At 57.0% G+C, this 20,748-nt stretch overlaps 2 protein-coding genes across 27 annotated transcripts in view; one reads left to right on the top strand and one right to left on the bottom strand.

Annotated features, from left to right (window-relative positions):
- Window positions 1-544: 544 nt before the first annotated feature.
- On the top strand, window positions 545-9,912 carry Rflna (refilin A). Its single transcript, XM_021647243.2, has 3 exons — window positions 545-865; window positions 7,983-8,092; window positions 8,660-9,912. Exons 1-3 carry the CDS (start codon window positions 677-679, stop codon window positions 8,991-8,993), a joined length of 633 nt encoding a protein of 210 aa, XP_021502918.1. The 5' UTR covers window positions 545-676; the 3' UTR covers window positions 8,994-9,912.
- Window positions 9,913-14,347: 4,435 nt separating this feature from the next.
- The window catches only part of Ncor2 (nuclear receptor corepressor 2), a 159,804-nt gene continuing 153,403 nt past the window's right edge, over window positions 14,348-20,748 (bottom strand). For 23 of the 26 annotated variants that reach the window (XM_060382319.1, XM_060382327.1, XM_060382330.1 and 20 more), the window contains 5 exons: window positions 20,532-20,677; window positions 19,925-19,978; window positions 16,966-17,193; window positions 15,945-16,124; window positions 14,348-15,497 (listed from right to left, as the gene is read on the bottom strand). In XM_060382319.1, the coding sequence (XP_060238302.1) occupies window positions 15,316-15,497; window positions 15,945-16,124; window positions 16,966-17,193; window positions 19,925-19,978; window positions 20,532-20,677 (790 nt within the window). In that variant the 3' untranslated portion in view covers window positions 14,348-15,315. The remainder of the gene's footprint in view (window positions 15,498-15,944; window positions 16,125-16,965; window positions 17,194-19,924; window positions 19,979-20,531; window positions 20,678-20,748) is intronic. The other 3 variants (XM_060382326.1, XM_060382334.1, XM_060382329.1) reach the window with 2 other exon arrangements.

Here is a 20,748-nt window from a genome sequence, read left to right as displayed (position 1 = left end):
AAGCCAGCAGGTGTTGGGAGCTTCTGGAAGAACGGCTGCTCCCTCCACCCCGTTTGCGGGCAACTTTTTAACCATCTCTGTGGCTCCAGGAAAACGGAGATGGGAGGCCAGCGAGTATTCCCAGGCAAATCGCGGGGCGAAGTGCTGGGCGGGAGGGAAATGCCTCTACCCACCAGGTGCCCTTCATCACCTGGGACCAAGTGGCCCCAGGCTTTCCTGTCAAGACGCTCACAGGAGCAAAAGGAGGGGACCACCGGCCCTGGGGCAGATCTTGACCCCGAGTCCTTAAACTCGTTGTCCCAAGGAAAGTGCCTCCCGCCCCCGCCCCCGGCAGGTAGGGACCCTGCGGTGGCCCCCGCTGATGGCTCAGAGCCCTTGCTGAGGCGGCTGTGGACCCAAGTCAGCGTTCAACACCACGGGGGTCGGGGAGGGATCTTTTGCAAGCTGGGGACCTTGCAATCCTCACCCTACCCTGGCGGGGTGGGTGGCCGGGGCGGGAGGCTCGGGCGGAGGGCGGGGAGGGGGCGGTGCCTGGGAAAGGAGGCTCAGCTGGCGGCTGCAGGCTTTCTGCAGCGGGAGCGGGGCTCAGCTGGAGCCGCAGGCCGGGCCTCTCCCCTCCGGCCCGGGGGTGGCGGGAACCCGCGCCGCTGGGGCCCGCGCCCCGCGCCTGCCAGTCATGGTGGGTCACCTGCATCTTCAGGCCATGGGGGACACGCGGGAACAGAGCCGCGACGGCTTGCTGGACAGTCCCGACTCGGGACTGCCACCCAGTCCCAGCCCCAGCCCGCCCTTTTACGTCCTGTCGCCGGGCACCCTGGACGCCCGAGCCCCCACCGAGCCCCCAGGACCCAACGAGGCACCAGCGGTAAGGGGGGGAGGGGGTTGGGGGGCGCAGTGGGAGGCCATGCAGAAGCCAGCGTGGTCTCTTCCCTCCCGAGGACGTGCACCGGGCTCCCCAGGACCCGCAGGCTGGGAGTTTCGGGGTGGTGCTGGCGGGCTGGAGTAGTGTCCTGGTGCCCCCAGAGTCTACTGTCTACCGTGGGGGCCCGTTGGGGCTGTCCGTCGGTGGGTCCCGTCCTTGCCGCCGCTGCCTCCTGCCCTCTTGATCTCCCCGGGCTTCCACACGGAGACATTTTTTGAAAACGCAGCTCGGGGCTGCCCCACGGGCTTCATCTTGTGCGTGCAGAAGTGGAACTGTCCCTGGAGCTGGGACTCCAGCCGGATGCGCTGTGCCCGGGGTTCTCGGGCATTGGGGCACAAACAGCAACTTGAAGAAAGGACTGGGTGAACAGAGCGGGGGGGGGGGGGGGGTTTACACATGAGCCCTGAGCCGTGTCCTCCGCCCCGTGGCCTGAAGGCCTCCGCTGGGTGTGTTGGGGCCTCTCCCGCCAAGGTGTTCAGGGCGCTGGCATTTAAGGTTCTTCAAGCCGTGTCCAGCCTGCTTCCCCCTCCAGGCACCGACCAGGGCACAGTGTAGGTGTCTGCAATTTTACTTAAATGTCCCCAGGTGTGACTCAGGCAGGCAGGGGAGTTGGAAGCCTGTCTTGAATTGAACTTCTGTCTCTCTTTTGGGAGGGTAGCCGGGATGGTCAAGGACTTGAGGAGTTAATGTAAGTGAGCAGTGCTTTTCTCAGGGGGAAAAAACAACAAACCCAAAACCAAAAACTTGTGGCCTAGACAGGTCTGAGCTCCCACAGCAAAGGATGACCTAGGGCCCTGCTGTGTGGTGGGGTGGGAAGATTCCAGGGATTATTCTGGGGGACAGAAAGAAGGGACTAGGAAGATCTCCCTCTAGTTCCCTGTGACCCAGAAGCCTCTTTCTGCAAGGCACTCTGGCCGCCTCTGGAGCCAGCCAGAGGTGGCTGGGAGAGCCGCATGCCTGGGAGAGCCGCATGCCGGGCTCGCTAGCCTGGCTCCGCTGGTGTTGTTTCCTTTCTAGGCTGCATAGATGCCAGCTGTGGAGCAAGACTGCCTGGTCTGTGACTTTGGGCAGGGAAGCCCAGCACAACAGGACCAGGAAACCTGGCTCCAGCGGGCATTTAAACCTGCCCTACTTTATTTATTTATTTATTTATTTGTTTATTTATTTATTTATTTATTTAAGTGTGAAGTGCGAGTTAACGGCCTTTTAAAGTTTTAAACAGAAAAATAAAATGTGTAGCTGTAGGGTCGGTCCAAGGTGCTGCTCTTAATCAAGAGAGGAGGCAGTGGCCATGGCAACCTCTCCTCAGGTTTGGGGTCCCAACTGTGGCCCCACCCACCAAGATCTCTGCCTCTTTGAGTTCCCGTTCCTTCCCTACTCTATGGCCTGCCAGTGCCTTGCTCCCCTGCTTGGGTAGCTCCTAGGCCCAGGTGTAAGCAGGCTGACAATTGCCAACCGATCAATCTGTGGTGTGGGACAAAAGAAGGCTGTCCCTCACCTTGGGCCTCTGGTTTCATCTGGAAGAAGCTCTAGGAAGGTGGTCGTGCGTCCCCCGTGCCCTCCCAGTGTCAGTGTGATTGCACTACTGTGGAGCTACAGTCTCCTCCTCCTGCGGGGTCAAGTGCTAGGAATGACCAGCAGCCCAGTGGGGATATGGCTAGTGTACACAGGGAACCAGGCCTCAGAAAACCTGAGCAAACCAGGGAGTGGATTTTTGGCATATAGGGCTGAAATGTGTCTCTGTCTAAGAGAATGGCATATGCCAATGTCTTGTGGCAAAGTGGCAGAGCTCAGTGAACAAGAGGAGGGACAGTCTGGGCCAGACCCTGCTGAAAACTATGCTTTTTGAGTATTAACGTATTCATTTTACATCCTGATCGTCACGGCCTCCCTCATCTCCACCTGGTCCCACCCTCACCCCATCCCTGTCCCCTAGTCCTCAGAATGGGGAGCCCTCGTCCGTTACCAACTGACCCCAGACTATCAAGTCTCCCCGGGATGCCTGCAATCTTTTCCTCACCCGGGGAAGTGAAGCGATTGATGAGTTCATGTCAGTGGCAGTCCCTGGTCCCCTTCCTGGATGACAGACATGGAGACTGAGCTGCCTATTGGCTACATCTGAGCAGGGGCCTGGGTCCTCTGCATGCATGGTCCTTGGTTGGTGCATCAGTCTTTGCAGGCCTCCTGGGCCCAGATTTTTTGGCCCTGATGGTCTTCTTATGAAGTTCCTGTCCTCTCTGGGTCCTTTTATCCCCCTGCTCTTCCACAAGACTCCCTGCTCTCTGCCCAAAGTTTGGCTGCGAGTGGAGTCTCAGCATCTGCTTCAATCCCCTACTGGGTGGAGTCTTGCAGAGGACATCTATGGTAGGCTCCCATCCTGTTCCCTCTCTTCTACCACTTGCGGCATCTATTCTATTTGCCCTTCTGAGTGAGAATTAAGCATCTTCCCTAAGGTCCTCATTGTTACTAATCTTCTTTAGGTCTGTGGCTTGTAGTACGGTTATCCTGTATTGTATGGCTAATATCCGCTTATAAGAGCATATACCATGTGTGTCTGGAAACTATGCTTTTTTGGTTTTTAAACTACTCATAGCTCCCAGGACCCCCAAGTTAGAAACCTCAATCAGGGGTGTAACTGAAAAGTGCATGTGAGGGGTGCAAAGTGCCTTGTGTGTGTGTGTGTGTGTGTGTGTGCGCGCGCTTGCGCGTGCATACGCACACCCGTGAGCTGCTCTCCCTTGTGGCCCCAGTAGAGCAAGAATGGGGGCTACTTGCCTGCTACTTTCGCCCCAAGAATGCTCAGCCTTCCAGGAAATGGAAGCAGACTGACCCTGGCCCTGCCACCCTGGGCTCCCCAGGCAGACTTCTCCACCAGATGTTAAACATCAGGTGCCCCCTGCCCTCCCCCCACTCCGCACTTCCATCACACTTCCCCGCTGGCATGGCGGGGAGCCAGGTCCTGCTGGCTGAGAACAGGTCTGTCAGAAACCAGGCTCCCAGCACTTGACAAGCGATTTGGGCAATTGCTGCCCCTGCCTCCACCTCTCCCTTCCCCATCTAGTCTTATTGCCCCCAGGGGACTGCAGGTGGCTTTTGGGATCTGACCTGGGGGCCCCTCTGGGTGTTTACTTAGAGCACAGCCCCCTGTGTGTTTGGAGGTCCGGCTCGCTGTTGAATGGTGACAGGAAGTGAGGCACTGCTGCCTGGGATAGACTCTGCCTCCCCAGGTTCTCCGGGTTGATTTGTAAGGAAGCCTAGCTCATTTGTGCCTCCTAGGCCACTCTGGACCATCAGGAGAGGCTGGCTTCCCCCCGGGTTGGGCGCAGATCTGGGCCCTGGTCCAAGCAGAATTGGAAGGGCATGGTGGATGCCACAGTCACTCTTAAGGCCACTGCTTTCCTACTTCTATGAAGGCTGGTTTGAGAGAGAACGGGAGGAAAAATGAGCGGGTAGATGGATGGAATGGACGGCAGATCAATAGGGAGGGGAAAGAGCTCAGGAGACTTATGGCCCAGGTGGGTGTCTGTGTGGGCACTTGTGGAAGGGAGCCAGCATGCGGGGTGGGTGGAGAAGGCTGTTTGCAAAGGGAGTGGGGAGGCAGGCAGATCTGCCGGGGCCTCCTTCCGGCTGGGTCTGCTTAAACCCCAATGGTGCCTTGAGTTCTAGTGGATTGCCAGCTGCCTTCCACAGCCCTGCCCCCACGGTTGGGACACCTGCCGGGTCGAGGTTCACCTGGAGCTTCAGTGGGAAGAGCAGGCAGGTCACACCCTGACAGGGAACCTGCGAGCAGCCACCTTCTGTACAGGCGGCTTAGGACAGAGGGCACTCGCTCATGGGTCTGGAGGCCACACTACCAGAATCGAGGCCTGAGGGGGACTCCCTCCATGATTGCTAAAGTCCATCCCTGGCTTCTGGTGGCAATCCATAGGTCCGGCGACGATCTGTGGCTTCGTGTGGCAAGGTGTGGCCTTCGGTGGGAACCCTTGGCTGGGGTGGCTTTGGGTTAACCTGTGGTGTGATGACTTGGGATGCAGTAGCAACATCTCCGTCTCCACCCAACTGTTCTTGTATCTCTGTTTCTAAGGACACCAGTCATCCAGCTAGTGCCAACCTAACCCAGGGAGATGCCACACCTGTAGAGGCCCCATGTCTACTGGAGGGCTCACCCACAGGAGTGCGCTTGGGAGTCAACTGTCTTTGTGGGGAAAGTATCACCAGTCCTCCTGGCTTGTGGTGGGGACACCCATCTCGGAGCCGTTCCTTCCAATTACACTGCTCTGTGGCTATTTCCCAGGTTGCGAATCAGGTTATCTGCAATCTGTGTTGGGCCCTTGAGGCCTCAGGGCCCCTCCTGGACTTCTAAGCATTCTGGTCTCACCCAGCTGCCTGGTGTGACATACTGGAGAGAGTGAAATAGAAAGAGGGGGTTGGGGGGCGTCCCAGGACCCTGCGGGGAGGGAGGACAGGGCCTTTGGCTTCTATGGCCCCTCCTAGCATCATTTCCTCCTGGGTCAGGGTCAGACTCAGCCCAAGTCCACCACAGGAGTTCTTGGTCGCAAACATATTTGACACACAGCTAGAGACAACTGGAGTTTAATTCCAGCCCTTGGGAGGGTGAGACAGGAGGATTGCCTGGAGCTCCAAGCCAGCTTGGTCTGCAGAATGACGTGTCATTTAATGTAATTCCAGCCTCTAGGAGGGTGAGACAGGATCGCTAGCAATTCCAGCCTGGTCTACAGAGGAGGAAGACCTCATTGAAAACACACCAGAAGCTGCCCAGGGTGTCTTGCAGAGTCTCCATGTGGCACTGTGTGTGGTGGGGAGTGGCACGCTGGAGGGGCCTGGGCTGTTCGGCCCCTCCAGCAGCCAGTGACCCTCTCCTGCACTGATGTGCTTACTGGCCTAACGAGTTCCATGGACTCGGTGCTATTTTAGTTCCTTGGCTGTTCCCTCTCTGGGTCTTGTTCAGCTAGGCCAGAACACCGCCGGGTGGGCCGGCTCTGTATGGCTCCTTGCTCTCTGCCACAGTGTGTTATCGCTCCCCGTGGCTTTGGGTTTTCCCAGGGTGCCAAGTTCCACGTCACCACACCTGTTTACCATCACTGGGCTGGGCAGTCCGTGGCCCCTTATGCTCAGAACCTCAGCCCTTTGGCCGGCTGAGGCCAGCTCTCGTTTCTACCCACTCCTATCTACCCAGGAGACCAGGAGTTAGCCAGCTGCCCTGGCCTGCCGGTGGCATCAGGGGTGACCCCTGCCCAGAGCCCTTTCTTCTCTATCCTGGTGTCCCAGAGCTGCACGGGAACACTGAAACCCCAGGGAACTGGCCCTCCCTCGGCCCCGGGCGTGGATGCACTTCAGACCACAGCTGTGCACTGCAGCTGGAGGTCGCAGTTCACTGCACGCATACGCGAGCACCATGTTCATGTCTGGTGCCCACCGAGACGAGACCAGAGCGGCATCAGTTCCCTGGGACTCCAGTTAGGCGTTTGTGGGCCACCGTGTGGACACGCGGAGCTGAACATGAGTCTTGTGCAAAAGCAGTGAATGTTCTTAACTGCCAAACCATCCTTCAGCCCCTTGGAGAATCTCTTTAGAGTGGAACGGGGCCCCCGAGCCCTGGCTGGCTACCTGTCTGGAACTGGCTCCAGGGGGCCCAGTGAGGCAGATGTCCTCGTGTGATGACGCCAGTGGGGCAACGTGCATATACCCTGCAGGCCCACAGCGCGTGATAGCCCCACCCCCCAGCCATTATGGGACTGTACCCCAACCTCTGGGGGACATTGTTCTTCATCCCTCATAGTCACTATGGGCCCATACCCTAATCTCTGGTGGGGTGGGGGCACTGTTTTCCACCCAATGCAGTTGGGCTTTTCCTGTGGGCTCAGCAGGACAGCTGGATTCACAGGCCATAGGGTGAGACATTTTCAAAACAACTTTAGCCATGGTTTTGAGTGCAGAAATCTTGTCCAGGGGGTGGTTACTGGCAGCCTTGGTGTCCAGCCCAGGAACCCAAGGCAGAATCCTAGGGGACGGGTCCAGCTGCCCCGCCCCCAAGGCCTTGTCCCAGGGACACCTGGGCTCTGCCCTGTCTCTCTGTGCCTGTAGCCTGCCTGTGGGCGGCTGACTGTTTTTCCAGCGGGGCCCTTTGGAGAGAGATCTGGCTCCGTCCACTTGAACTGGGCTTCGTGTGACTGGCAGAGTCCTGCGCCACATGTGGGTGGAACGGGGCTGCAGGTCAGCCAAGGCCCAGGCAGCAGCCTCAGGAGTGTTGGGTTCCCTTTCCTTCCCCTCTTCATCCGTCACCCAGGTTCTCATATAGCCCAGGATGGCCTCAAACTCTCTATGTACCCGAGGGGACCCTTGAAATCTGATCCTCCGGATTCTGCCTTCTGTGTGCTGGGATTGTGGGCGAGCAGCTATTTATGGACTTCCAGAGGTGGCATACAAGGCTTCAGGCATGCTAGGCAAGCATCCTAATGCCTGAGCCTAGTTCCCTAGCCCACAAGCTGTTTTTTCATTCCAAGTAAACCGAGGAGGGGCAGAGGGCTGAGGATGAGGGCCTGCTGTAGCAGGTTTACTGAGCATATGCAAGGCTCGGCAATGCTTTGTACGAATAGAACACAACCCAAAGCAAGGGAGGCAGCCTGGCTCTTAGAAGGATCCGCCTATTTGAAGGCCTGCTTCTGAAGCTTTAGCCCGTGTTCATGTCCGTCCTCGTCCAAGGCCCCATGGGACCTGGTGCTGTGCACTTGGGGGCACACCCGAGCCACAGTCAGCTCTGATATTATTTCTATAAACACCTCATCCAGGAGCTTTGTGGCAGGTGTAGGTGCTGATGTCACTTGATCTGGAGCCTGCCTGAAGTCCCATGGGATCCAGGTGCCTCCCCCTGACCCAGGAACTATGCGTTAATCCCACCTGGGGTGCTGGTTTGTGAACATAGTCATGCCCCACCCTCCTGGGGTCAAGCAGACAGGCACGCGGATCCTCCTATCTGGGCTCCTGTCTGCAGTACTGTTACAAATAGTGATCCCTTCCCGTCTGTCTTTTCTCCACATAGGCCGCTGCTCTCTTCCCAAATCCTGCAGCTCTGGAGATGAGGACCCGGCTGCTGCCCGTGTTCTTTGGGGAGAGCATCGAGGTTGAGCCAGAACCTGCCCATGAAATCCGGTGAGCGGGTCAAGAGCCAGGTGGGTGGGTCCTGCAGAGCTGTGTGGGAGAAGGGGCATGCCGGGCGGGCACAGGGCAGCCAGGTTGGGGCTCAGCAACTCCTATCCCCGGGTGCTTCCTGCCTTGGATGGCACCCCCTTCTTGGTATGGAGGAAGTGGCACTGAGGTCATTCACTGGTCCTTCCTTCTGAATGGCGGAAAGCACCCACCAGGAGGGGCTGTGGGGGCTTTCTTGGGACAGACTACAAGGGGCACTTGCTGTGCCCCTCCTATGTGACCTTTGTCATAGTTGGTCCCTGAACCCCCGAAGAGTGCAGTGTGTTCCAACAACCGATATTCCTCGAAGGCCACAAAGCCACCGCCCGAATAGCATCCAACATCCCAATTGTGTCCTTTTTTGTCTTTTCCCCCCAATTTAGGGTCCAGCTGTCTGGGCTGCTTGTCACTCTTTAGTCTCCCAGCTGGACTTTTAACCCTTCACAGTCAAGGTCAAGAAGGGGGTTCTGTGTAAGGCTAGCCCCCGAGGGTGGTGGGCCAACTCACCCCCTTCGTTACTGTCCTCCCCAGCTGTAACTCTGAGGTCACCTATGCCTCAGAGAGATACTTCCGAGACAAGATCATCTACGCGCCGGTGCCCACGGTCACGGCCTACAGCGAGACCATAGTGGCCGCTCCCAACTGCACGTGGCGCAGCTACCGCAGCCAGCTCACCCTGGAGCCCCGCCCACGGGCCCTGCGCTTCGGAAGCACCGCCATCATCTTCCCCAAACTGGCCCGCAGCTCCTTCCGCACCACGCTGCACTGTAGCCTCGGCCAGCCGCGCCACTGGTTCTCCTCGAGCCTGCAGCTGCAACGGTGCGGGGACCCTGCAGCCACTTCCCGTGGCCCCGATGTGCTCTGAGGAGCCCAGTGGCAGAGGAGCCGAGTGTGGGAGACAGCCAGGAAAGACGGACAGGGCCTTGGCCAGGAACCTGGGCCCCAGGAGACACAGGGCCCTGTGGTCTGGACAAAGGAGAATGAGGCTGCTTCTGGCAGCCTGTCCCCACCACAGGCTGGCTTGGCTGTGCCCACGCTCCAGCCTAAGGGCTTCTGTGAATGCATCTTTCATTAGCCTATACAGGCTGTATGGCCCGAAGAGCAGGGCCCAGCGTGACCCGGTGTGCCCTTGAGGCAGAGCTGGCTCCCAACCTTGGAAAGGCTCATTTCAAAACAGGCCTTTCAGCCGTGCTCATCCCAGCTGGAAACTGCAGGTGTGGAGGGCTGAGCTAGCTTTCCTTGAACTGAGCTGTCGAAGCCTGGGGGCCGGGTACCTAGGGCACATCGCCTTCTGTGCAGGGCACAGCTCTCCGGAGCAGCCAAGACACATTCCTGACTAGCTTAGAACTCTTGATCCTCAAAGCTTTCTGCCAGGTATCCAGTGAGGCTTCAGAGCTAATGATGGACATCGCCAAGACCTGCCTCTGGCTGACTCTGGACGTGAGTGTAGAGCAGGACTCGGAACGCCACGGGAAGCTGTAGCTGCTTTTCTTGCCTCCCGTTCTCACTTAGGCTGGGAACTACACTGACACCACAGTTTCACCTCTTGTCTGCAACCCTGATGCCCAGGCTAAAATGACTTAGAGGTGGAGATGTCTCTCTGGCCTCAACTGTCCAGTAGCTGGAACCCTGCCTGCTGCCTCCATGGTGGCTAAGAGGGAAGGGACAATGACTGATAGATTGCTATCTATCTACATAGCTTATCCGAGGTACACCTCCCCCCTCTGTTAAAGAACAGCTTAAGAGATTGGTGAATTATCTTAATAAAACGTACACAGCCAGTTTCTGAGGTGCCCTGGGGTGAGGGAGGGAAGCCGCGTATGCCCAGGGTCCACTTTTCTTCCTACCTAGCATTAGTCTCTGAGGGAGCCTGGCTTCCTTGCATCTGGGGCACAGGGAGAAACTAGGTCTCCGTGTTCGGCAGCTTCGCCCTCGTCCCAAGAGCCAAGAGTGTGTGGAAGGCAAGGACCCTACCACCAAACTACAGCCACAACTGGCTTCCCACACTAAGGGCTCTTACCTGTCTGAGAGTATGGGGTCCCCAAGCTGCCAATTATAGTGGGGGGGGGGAGCTTGGGAAAGCCCCACACCTCAAGAATACTGCTGAATGGTTCACCTGTCCTGGGGTCACCAGAGGAACCTGGAAATAGAATGAGGGGCCAGGTCTGAGTGGATCAGGTCCCAGGCCTTGGCGCTGTCTACCCAAAGGTCATGTTCCCAGCTGCCCTGCCTAGGGTACTCTGTGTTAAATGGCCTTTCACCCGGCCCTCCAGCACCAAGGACGGAAGATGGTAGTGTCTCAGCTGCCCGCAGGCTGGTGAGACTGACAGTAATCGGCAGGCGCCAGTGCCTGTGGGTTCCTTTTTGTTTTTTCAGCCAGGGTTCACTATGTAGACCAGGCTGTCCTGAAATTCACTGTGTAGACCAACCAGGCTGGCCTTGAAATCCAGAGATCCACCTACCTCTGCCTCTCAAGGGCTGGCATTAAAGGCACGAGCCACCCTGCCTGGCTTATGGAGTGGGGGGAAGCTGAGTCTCTTTTGTTGGTGACCTGAGCCTTATTTGGCATGGCCTGGGATCCATGGACTAGCTGCTAAGTATGAGGGAGGCTGCCTTGGGCCATGGGCGCCTCTCTTCCCTCATACTCCTGGCAACCTGCATACTTTGTACCTTAGCTCGTCCACAGCGGAGAAAGCATGGACCCTGAGCAGGCAGTGCCTCCGCCATCACCACAGCTGGTCTCTAGCTGGGCAGGCTCTACTGGCCGCTTAAGGGCCTCTTCACCACAACCCTCGCCCTTGAGTCTCACTGACCTGCCCTGTGGAGCGCTCCATCCCGGCTTGGGCCAGCCCTATCGCACAATCCTCATCTTCATCTTTGCAAGCCCAAACCAGTTCGATTTTAGAAAATTGGCCATGGACTTTCTCACAAACTCCTTGTCCCCACCCTGGCTCTCAAGTGTGTCTAGCTAGGCCTCACTTCCTCACTTTGCTCGCATGCGTTGTGTCCCCCACAACCTGTCTGTCTCTTGAAGGCTGCTGCTTCCAGGAAGTCCCCGTGACTGCCTGGCTCTATGTCACTCCTGAGTCAAGCCCACAGAACCTGTACACACCTTCTCTGTGGGCAGAGCTCTCCTTCGGGGAAGGGGTCAGGCTGAATCTGGCTTGCTGCCGGGTTAGCTCTCTGTGTTAAGAGACCCAGAGGACAGAATATAGGGTTCTTAGAGTGGGAACTTTGGTTTGTGTGCGGGTGCCTTCCCCAGAGACGAGAGTGAAAGAAGTCACATGAACCTCCATTTTAAAGGTAGAATGACGGGCTGCTCACAGCTAGGGGACAGAAGAGACACTTGAGGGGCAGAGTCTGCAAGCTCTGCCTCCACTCCTCTGGCATGGTCTGGGCCTCAGAAACAGACAAGGGAGAGACAGGGTTTCATGTCTGAGAGGCAGAGATGGGGCTGGAGGAGACAGCGGGGTAGCTCCCAACAGCTCTGGCCTGGTCGCAGCCAAGGGACCTGTCTGTCCAGGTGGAGCTGGCTTGTATCCAGGGTGAGGCCCCATACCTCCACCTGGCTGCTGGCTTTTGTAGTGCAGTCTGGACACAGGCTGAGCCTTGCCAAGGCTCCAAGACTGTTCAGGCCAGCCTGGTATAGGCCTGCATGGTGGCTCCCAGTTTTAGCTCACGGCAGCTCCTGACAGTTTACAGGACAGGCTCAGGGCAACCCAGTGTTCTTGTAGGATGCAAATGGCTCTCCCTACTCAGGCTCAGATATCCCAGGTTGCTGGCACCGGGTGCTTGGGGTCTATTGGGAAGGTGGTACTGGGGACACCTCCATCGGACCACATCCTCATCAGTCCCTTGAGCCTTCCTAGCCAGACCCTTGTCCACAGCTGCTCCGGATCCCCAGGCTGCTCCCAGTTGTGAAGACCCAGGGGGCCCCACTCACCTGCCTGCAGAGGCGAAGTGGGCTTCCTTCTGGAGACTCGGCACCAGCAGTCACAGCGTCCCGAGATGCCCAGGCTCGGAGCTGAGGATCACGGCGAGGAAGACCCTCGGCGAGAGGAGTGTGAACTCCTCTCTCTGAGCAGGTGGTCTCTGGAGGCCATACTGCAGCCAGCGCCACTCTTAGGCTGTGGCATGAGTGGTAACGAGAGGGCACCCGTACTGCATCTGCAGGGGCAGCCAGTGAGTTCAGTGGAGAGGCAACATGCAAAGGCAGGCTCCTCCCTTGGGGCATTTAGGCCTTGGGAACCTAACGCCTTAAACTCCATCCATGTACTCAGGAAGCACCCCACACCCTCAGCACCCAGGTGGCTAAAGGGTGTCGCTCTGATGCCCTTGCAGACCAACCCTCGAAACAGCTCTGGAGCCAGGTGACGGAGGTTGGGCACAGCAGGCTGGGGCAGAGCAACTGCATCAGTGCGAAGACCGTTAGCCCTCTCGGCTCTGCTGTGGGAGGGAGGTGTTGTGGCTGGTTTAATGTCGTCTTGTCACAAATTAGGTGATCAGGGAGCCTCACCTGAAGAACTGTCCTGACAGCTTTCGTGTGGGAAGGTGGCACCCTCGGGCGGTAGCCAGCTAACGAGGGTTTACCAGGAGGGAAGAGCGGGATCACCCTGCCCTCTGCCTGGAGTGGCTTTGCCCCCTGGCACCACTGCTGATAGTTCAACTAGGGTTTCTAAGTCTTCACTGTGAAATGGCGATCAGTGGCACTCCAGAAACCTTCCGGGCTTCCAAGTGCCAGACTGGAACTACCTTGTGGACTCAGTGGCTGAGGGTTGTCGCCCCAGAGAGAGGCAAGATGTTGGGACAACTCTAGCCTCCAGGTTCAAGGACCACGTGAACTATTTAGTTCTCAGCACCATGGGCAGAGTTTTGCTGTGGCTAGCATTGTAAAGCTCATTCAGGGGCTGGAGAGATGGCTCAGTGGTTAAGGGCACCGACTGCTCTTCCAGAGGACCTGGGTTCCGTTCCCAGCACCCACGTGGTGGCTCTCAACCATCTGTAACTCCAGTCTGATCTCTGTAGGTGCACCAGGCATGTCTGTGGTGCAGAGAAGCATACAGACCAAACAGTAATATGCATAAAATATAAATAATAAAATAATAAATAATAAAAAGAGAACAAGTATTTTTTACAAAGCCGTTCTTAGTAAACTCTGGTATCAGAATTAACATACACACACATATATTGACATGTATGTAAAGTCCTCTAGAGCAGTGGTTCTCAAGCTGTGGGTCATGACCCCTTTGGGATTTGAACAACCCCTTCACAAGGGTCACATTATCAGATTCCCTGCATATCACATATTTACGTCACAATACCTAACCGCAAAATTAGTTAGGAAGTAGCAATAAAAATAACTGTATGGTTGGGGGTCACCCCAACGTGAAGAACTGTACTGAGGAGTCCCAGTGGTAGGAAGGTTGAGAACCGCCATTCCAGAGAACCCCAAGACAGGCGCCAAGCTGACAGCGTGGCTCTTTTGAGTTTTTCAGACCACACCCAACGAGATAGGTCTGGTCGTTTTGGTCAGGCCAAATAGTGCTCACCGCTCACACAATGGGACAGAACAGGCGAAGAGTTCACGCCAGGAAACGAGGGTCACCCAGGACACGCTCACCACAGGTGTGACTGCTGGACACTCACACTCGTGAGTAAGAACACGAGCCTCACCGTGGGCGAGGACCCCGATCCCTACTTACCACGCTAAGTAACCTTCACCATGAAACACTGCACATGTAACTGCGGAGAACACCCGCCAGCTCCACCACAGGCATCAGCCCCGTGCTCCCATTACAGGTGTGAACGCCTCACAACCTGACCACAGGCTCAATTTCTCGACCCTCTCCACATGATGCAGACACCCCATAGCTTCATCCTGGCGTGAACACACCGCACCCTCACCACAGGCAACACAGTTATTGTGATGTGAAGACCCAGCAGCTTCTCCACAGGCGTGAACACTTATACACGGTTACCGCACACAGGCGCCTTCTGGCTTCACCACAGGTGTGAGCACCTCTGTGCAACGCCATGGGTGTGAACACCCAATGTGTCCCCACAGGTGTGAGCACCTACAACAGGAGTACCTGGTGGCTCCCTCACAGCAGGGAACACTGGACGCTGTCTGGGAACTCTCCTTGGGGCCAATGCTCGCCGCTGGCCCTTTGGCCCTGGCTGCGTGCTGCCCAGCGAGAAGCGGAGTGGAAACGTCGTAACTTGAGTATAATTTGCTTTTTAATTGGAACAACATGTGTAAATAAAAGAATGCCGCCGTGCACGCGTGCGGCCACAGAATACGCATCAAGTCCATTCTGCCCAAGGAAGGGAGGAGGGAGGGCGCCGTGCTGCGTGCCGTCACCCTGCCCCCAGTCCTGCGTATGGTGGGGTAACCGCCTTGGCCGGCACACGCCTCTGGAACGGTAAGCAGAGACCAAAGCACAGCGGCAGTAACACGGGGGAGTCCTTGTGTGAATCGTCTGAATTAACTCATTGAAGGTATCAAAAATATACCCTGTAAGCCAACACCATTTACACCGCCTTCCCTCCCGTCGCTGCAGCGGCGGCCGGGAACGGTCCAGTTCCTACCGACATCCGTGCCCCAGGCCAGGCCTGGCTCCTTGTGCACCCACCTGCTTTGGTGGGCTCCCAGTCTTGTGGGCTGGGTGGCCTTTGGGGACTGCGATGACAGCGTTGGGGCAGAATAAGCTAGGAACGTCTGTCCAGAGCGCGAGCGGGCTGGGGGCAGAGGGAGGGGCAGGGCCGCGAGCTCAGCTTAGACTTTGGTTCCAAATGCGTTAGGGGGTGAGGCAGTGGCGTGGAGGTGCCTGGTCATCCTGCGTTGGGTCCCCGCTGCCCCAGAGGCGTGCGTGCAACTGACACATTATCACTGTACCCCCTCCCGGCCCGCTGTCCTCCTCTCCTGTCCACTCCCCTCTCGAGCACCAGGTAAACATCCCCTGAGTAAGGTCACTGCGCAGGGCCAGCCCGGGTGGGAGTCTTAGTTAAGGCTTTAGACAGGCAGGATGCCAGCTCTGGATGGACAGATGGGTGGACGGATGGATGGACGCGCAGGCAGACTCAGGGACGCCTTCCTCAGTGGGGGGAGTCGGCAGCTGTCTGCTCCATGCTGGGCTGCTTTGGCCTCATGCAAGGACCTGGCACTGCTCCCCCCCCCCAGTTTGGGGTCACTCGCTGTCTGAGAGTGTCTCGTACTGTGAACACAGCAGTGGCTTCGGCTCCTCATCCCAGGCGTGGTGGGGACCTGCCAGGGGCCCGCTGCCTGCGGCGAGGCCAGGTGGAGGCGGAGAGGCCATGACGCCTGCCTGTAGCCGCATAATCAAAGGGTTGTAGGGGAATGGCGTGGAGCCTGCAGGGAAGACGAGAGAGCAGTGGAGAGAGGCTCTGGAAGCACGGCAGCCACCTCAGGGCCCTGTCTACCACAAGCAGCCAGAGCCCGGGCCTCTTGGGCCAGCACCGTTCAGTTCCTCCTATTCTGGAAGTTTCTCAAAACTGGCCCTCTCCCTGCCTCTCTACTGCATAGCCCTCCCAAGCCCTTTTGCTTGAACTGTGGTAATAACCTTTCCATTTCTCCCTTCGTTCTGTCTTCTACTGCCTTCAGCTTTCCCGTCGAAACCCTACAGTGCAGGCACGAAAGGATGCCAGGTTCTCCTGTATAACCAACCATGGGAAGCTGTGCAGGGCCCTCTGATCTGTTCCTTCCTACCCCTTCATTGCTGGGTGGGGCCCACGGACTGCCTCCCCTGGGTAACCTGGGTCACCCCGAGTCTGTATCTCCGCCCTGGCTGATGCCCACCTGCAGATGAGGGCCTGTCCTCCCACACACGGTTGGTGAGTGGTGTTCGGCGATTGCAGTCCCCCTCCGAGTGTACTGAGGAGACAGAAGGTGGTCGGTCTCCGGATGCCAGGCCTGGGGCTGGGGACTTGGCTTTGCGGCTGCTGGGTCTGCCAGAAACCTTGGCTTTTCCGCCACCACCTGCAGGGGACAAAGAGGAAATGGGCTAAGTTAGATGGTGTTGACAGTAACACACCTACACCAGCTCTGAGGAGGGGCAGTTGGGCAGGGGGTTTGATTCCTGCCTTGGGGAGCCGCCTGCCTCCTAGAGCCTCAAGACAGAAAACTAGTGGGAGAAACCCTCTCGCCCTAAGAGGTCTACCAGAAGGCCGAAGCCAGTCCCTTGCATGGAGAATAGAAGAGCATTCCTGTGAGGGAGGTTGATGACTATTCGCCCAGGTGACCCTGCCACCCCCGACTGTACTCCTCAATACTAAGTGTCAGATCTTGGCTGGGTGACAGATATTGTCCAAGACAGCACCAAGATGTGCTAGACTAAGTGAAGGCCTCTACTGAGAGGCCCAGAACCTGAGGATGGCCTGACCCAAGAAAGGGAGAGCAAAACAGCTCTTTGCTTATGTGCCTCTGCTGGGGAACAGTGTGTGCTGACGGGCACTGGAAAAGTGAGAGATGACCTTGTGTGGCCTGGCCCTCAAGGGGTCATGCCCACACTAGACTCTTCCCAGCAGCCCTGGCCACACACGGTGGGCCTGGCCACTGCCATCCCTGTCCACGCAGCAGGGGAGGAGGGGGCGGGGCGTGGGGAGCAGTGTGAGCATGGGAGAAGCAGCGCAGTGCTGGGGGCAAAAGGGGGGCCCCCTCTGCAACACGGGGTGTCAGACCAGCTTTGGATTAGCAAACTAGATGTCAAACACGCACAAAAATAAGGTCACAGGCTCCCAAGCTCAAGGGGGAAGGTGAGAGGATTAACGACACCGGGGTGGGAAAGGACACAGCGGGCGGGCGGGGCAGGCCTGCAGACCTGGCGAGGTGAGCGCGCGGTCACTCCGTCCGTCAGCAGTGGTTATGGGCATAGCGGCAGCGGGCAGACTGGCACTGGCATTCAGAGGGTTAAAAGCATTGGCGCCGAGCGGCGGGGGCTCTTCCCACTGATCATATTTACCCATGAGTGCCTTTCTAATAATGGCCTCTAGCCCCATGTTGGTGCTGGCGTGTTCTTGCACCGCCTGGCTTCTACAGGTCATAAGGCCTGGGAGAGAGACAGACAGACGGACACATGGGGGCAGGGCCAGGGCCGGGAAGCCAGAGGGTCGCGAGAGAGAGAAAGAGGAGGGAGGAGAGAGAGAGAGAGAGAGACACAGTGAGCACGTGAGCACACATCTGCTGAGCATCGTCCCTCCCTCCGCCCGCCTCTTTCTGTAGGGTGCAGATAGTGTTCCTGACTGTCCCCGAAACTCATGGCTGTTCCAGGGAGGGGGTCTGGGGCAGCTAGAGGGTCCCCAGCCCTATTCCTACTCTGTACCCCAATCCCAGCCAAGGCTGTTCATTTAATTTTGACTGTGAGTGGGTGGCCTAAGGAGCAGGGGTAAGGAGGCTGTTGGTGCCACTGAGTCAAGCCAAAGCTAGGTGCTGGGGACAGGGGATAGGAGAAGTCTAGCTGGGGTGTTCTGGACTCTAGGAAGGGATGTGGGGAGGAAAGGTGACCAGAGACAGGACCTCCTGCTGTCCCCGTTTCCTCAAGGCGTTAGGGACCTAGCTCAACCTGCTGGATCCCCTTGAGCTGGGCTCGCCTCCACTGCCCCATCTCTCCCCATAGGAGCCAGAGGAGAAGGGTATAAAGCTGGGCACGAGGAGGTGGGGGGGTGCGGTGGGGGTCACAGCCATGCAGTTACGTGCGTGCAAGGACAGGGCTAGGGCAGCGCTAGACAGATGTAGTAGGGCCATTCCAGCCCTCGCTGGCCTGGCTCCAGGCTGAGTGGTCAATCAACAAACTGGCCTCAAGAGACGTTTACAGCTTCCACTGAACCTCCACGAAGCCTCTCTGGCACACATACTCTCTCATGTGAACTGTGCTATAGGACTTTTTGCAATTGCCAGGGTGGGCAGGTGTTTCTTTGCAGTGTTTCAGGGTGCTTCCAGAACCACTTGAGGGCTGGAGCCTGATTAGCAGTCCTGGAACCCAGGTACTTAGGCGCTGAGGCAATAGCACAGCAAGGTTGAGGCTAGCTTAGTCTACAGAGTGAGTTCAATCCAATCAGAACTAGCCTGGGCAGCACTGAAAGGAAAAAGGAGCTGGACTGTAGCTCAGGGGCAGGGCACCAGCTTGGTGAGTTCAAAGGCTTTGCTTCGAAGTCCCAAATACCAACAAAATTTCTCTAAATCCAGACAAACAATAAAAAGAACAACAAACCCACCACCAAAACCAATCAACTAACCAACCAACCAACCAATCCACCCACCCAGCCCAATCTCTACCACCAACAAAAACACAAACAACAACAGAAACCATATCTGCAGGATTCTCAGCCTATGCCTCAGGCCAGTTTGTGGTACCCTGTGAACCTCTAGGGTGCCTGAGCCTTATGAAAACCACACGGCCAAACATGCTGGCAAGTCCCTGGTTTGTAAACTAGCCAGGCTTCTGAGGATGGGAGGGGCAGTCACTTTCACAGTCCCGCTTCTCCTGGCAGCAGAAGCTTAGGCTTCAGGCAAGCTTGGGACCAGGGCCCACACACAACACCTAGTCATCTTCCCTCAGTGCTAAGCAAAAGTCAACAGGAAAAAGCTACATTCCCAACATGGGTGGACACTTACAAAACAAATAAACAAGAGGGGAGTGTCCTGATGGAGCAGCACCCTTGGGCTTTGTCCCCAGGGTGTTGAGCTCGTGGTACAGGCATGCCTTTCCTTATTCACCTCTGGCAGGGTGCTGAGTGTCACAGCCAGCCCTGGAAACATCTTTGAGAGCTAACATTTAAGGGGAATGTATGAGTATGTATATGTATGTGTGTGTATGCATGAAATAAATAAGTTACATTTTAGTGCAAATCACTGTATTACCCCCAGGAACGTCTACACACACACACACACACACACCTGAGTGTCTAGCACCCATGTCAAGATTTAGAACATCCCAGAAATGTTCATTTCCAACCACATTGCTGTCTTGATCACGTTTCTTTCTGGAAAGTCCCCCGTATGTTTCTGGGCTTGTGATGTTCCCTGCCAGGATCCCAAGCCCACTTTTTCAGGTCCTGCGGTCCTCTGGAAATGTCCCCAACGGTGTGCCTGTCCACCTTATTCTCAGGGCCCGAGGCTTTACACACTCCTGAGGAAGGTTAGCAACCCTTGCCTGTTCCTCTGCCGGCAGTGCGGGCCCCCACAGATGCCCCGTGCCACAGTCCCAGTTCAGGTGTCACTGAGCCCATTGGGTCCCATGCCAGTTTCTTTCCGGGGGCAATGCGACTATAACCAGGGGGGCCCTGACCAGGAGCCTGGGGCCCCTTCAACACTTCAGGTGTTCTGAGTCCCAAGCACCATACAGAAAGCCTGAAATTTCTGCCACAAACCACATGTGAGTTTGACACTATCTCGCTCATGTTATCTATCTGCACTTGATTTAGAAAAAGGCCGAGGCTCCTGGCTGGAACCCTTAAATGCAGACTTTGGTGTAAGAGACGTCTGCGGCACCCAGAAGCTCTGCACCCTAAGGCCAACCCACCTGATGACACTCCCCATTCAATGGGCAAGAGCTTCCAGGTGGCATATGTACCTAACACCCACAGAACACTTGAGGGACCCTGACCTCAAGCCTCAGCCACTCCTCCTACGGGGAGGGCTCTAGTCAGTGGAAGCTGGCCTTCTGTGTCACTCTGAGTCCACTGAGGCTAGCAGGGGCAGAACGTGAGCTGGCTAGAATTCCTTGTCCCCAGGTCAGCAGTTGGGGAAGGGAGCACTATGCAGACGTGTGAGAGGGTTACCTGTTCCAGTGATGGCGGGCATGTTGAAGATTTCCGTCCCAGGCTGGCCAATATCTAGAGCAGGGTAACAAGGTGGGGAGGCCTGAGCACACAGGTCCGAAGGACATCTGCACTCCTACTTGTCCCCTGTACAATCTGGGCACAACAGGGACCTGACGCCCCAGGTTTACTCGGGTGGTTGGTCAGTAAACTAGGCCTGTGCTACCTGCAAAGGCGTTTACAGTCTAATTCCTGAAGGGAAGAGCCTTGCCTATCTGTCCAAGACACTCTGGGGAGGGGACAGTGCACAGCCCTCACTTGCTGCTTCCTGGTGTTCTCAAAAGCATATGGTCCATGTGACCCTGAGCTAAGGACAAGAGTCCTTGTCACCCTATCAGCCATGGTGCAAGCACCAGGTCTGTGGCAGACAACTGGAGCAGTGTGCTGTGCTCCCCAGGACAGGGAAGTTTGTATAGCTTTCACCCAGCACCCGAGGGCGCCGGGTAGCACTGTAGTGGTATGTGCCACACCAGTCAGTACCCGCTGGCGGCATGCCGGGCTCTTCAGGGTGGGGTTTAGAATGCCAGCTCCCTCCCAGAGCCAGCTCCAGCCCTGGCTCCCCTCTTACTGTATTCTGGCTCGTTCCGGTTGTGGGTGTTGAGTTTCTTGTTGATCTCTTGCTTCTTAGACTTCACCATGGCGGAGTTGCTCTCGGTCAGCTTGCTGAAGAAGGCTGGTGGCTGGCTGCTGTTGCCTGGAGACTTGGAGCCCATCCTGCAGGGAGTGGGAGATGCCGGGTCAGCAGGCTGGGCACTGCGCTTGCTGGCCGTGAGCAGCAGGGAGTC

Source organism: Meriones unguiculatus, chromosome 4 (assembly GCF_030254825.1).
Source record: "Meriones unguiculatus strain TT.TT164.6M chromosome 4, Bangor_MerUng_6.1, whole genome shotgun sequence".
Lineage (NCBI taxonomy): Eukaryota > Metazoa > Chordata > Mammalia > Rodentia > Muridae > Meriones > Meriones unguiculatus.
Note: the sequence above shows the minus strand (reverse complement) of the source record. Positions and strands in the feature narration are given on the sequence as shown.

Bases quoted from the DNA above. Each gene is read 5' to 3' on its own strand.
- Rflna (XM_021647243.2), top strand. From the start codon at position 677: ATGGTGGGTCACCTGCATCTTCAGGCCATGGGGGACACGCGGGAACAG. The intron at 866-7,982 runs GTAAGGGGGGGA...TTCTCCACATAG, and splicing joins GACCCAACGAGGCACCAGCG to GCCGCTGCTCTCTTCCCAAA. The intron at 8,093-8,659 runs GTGAGCGGGTCA...TGTCCTCCCCAG, and splicing joins GAACCTGCCCATGAAATCCG to CTGTAACTCTGAGGTCACCT.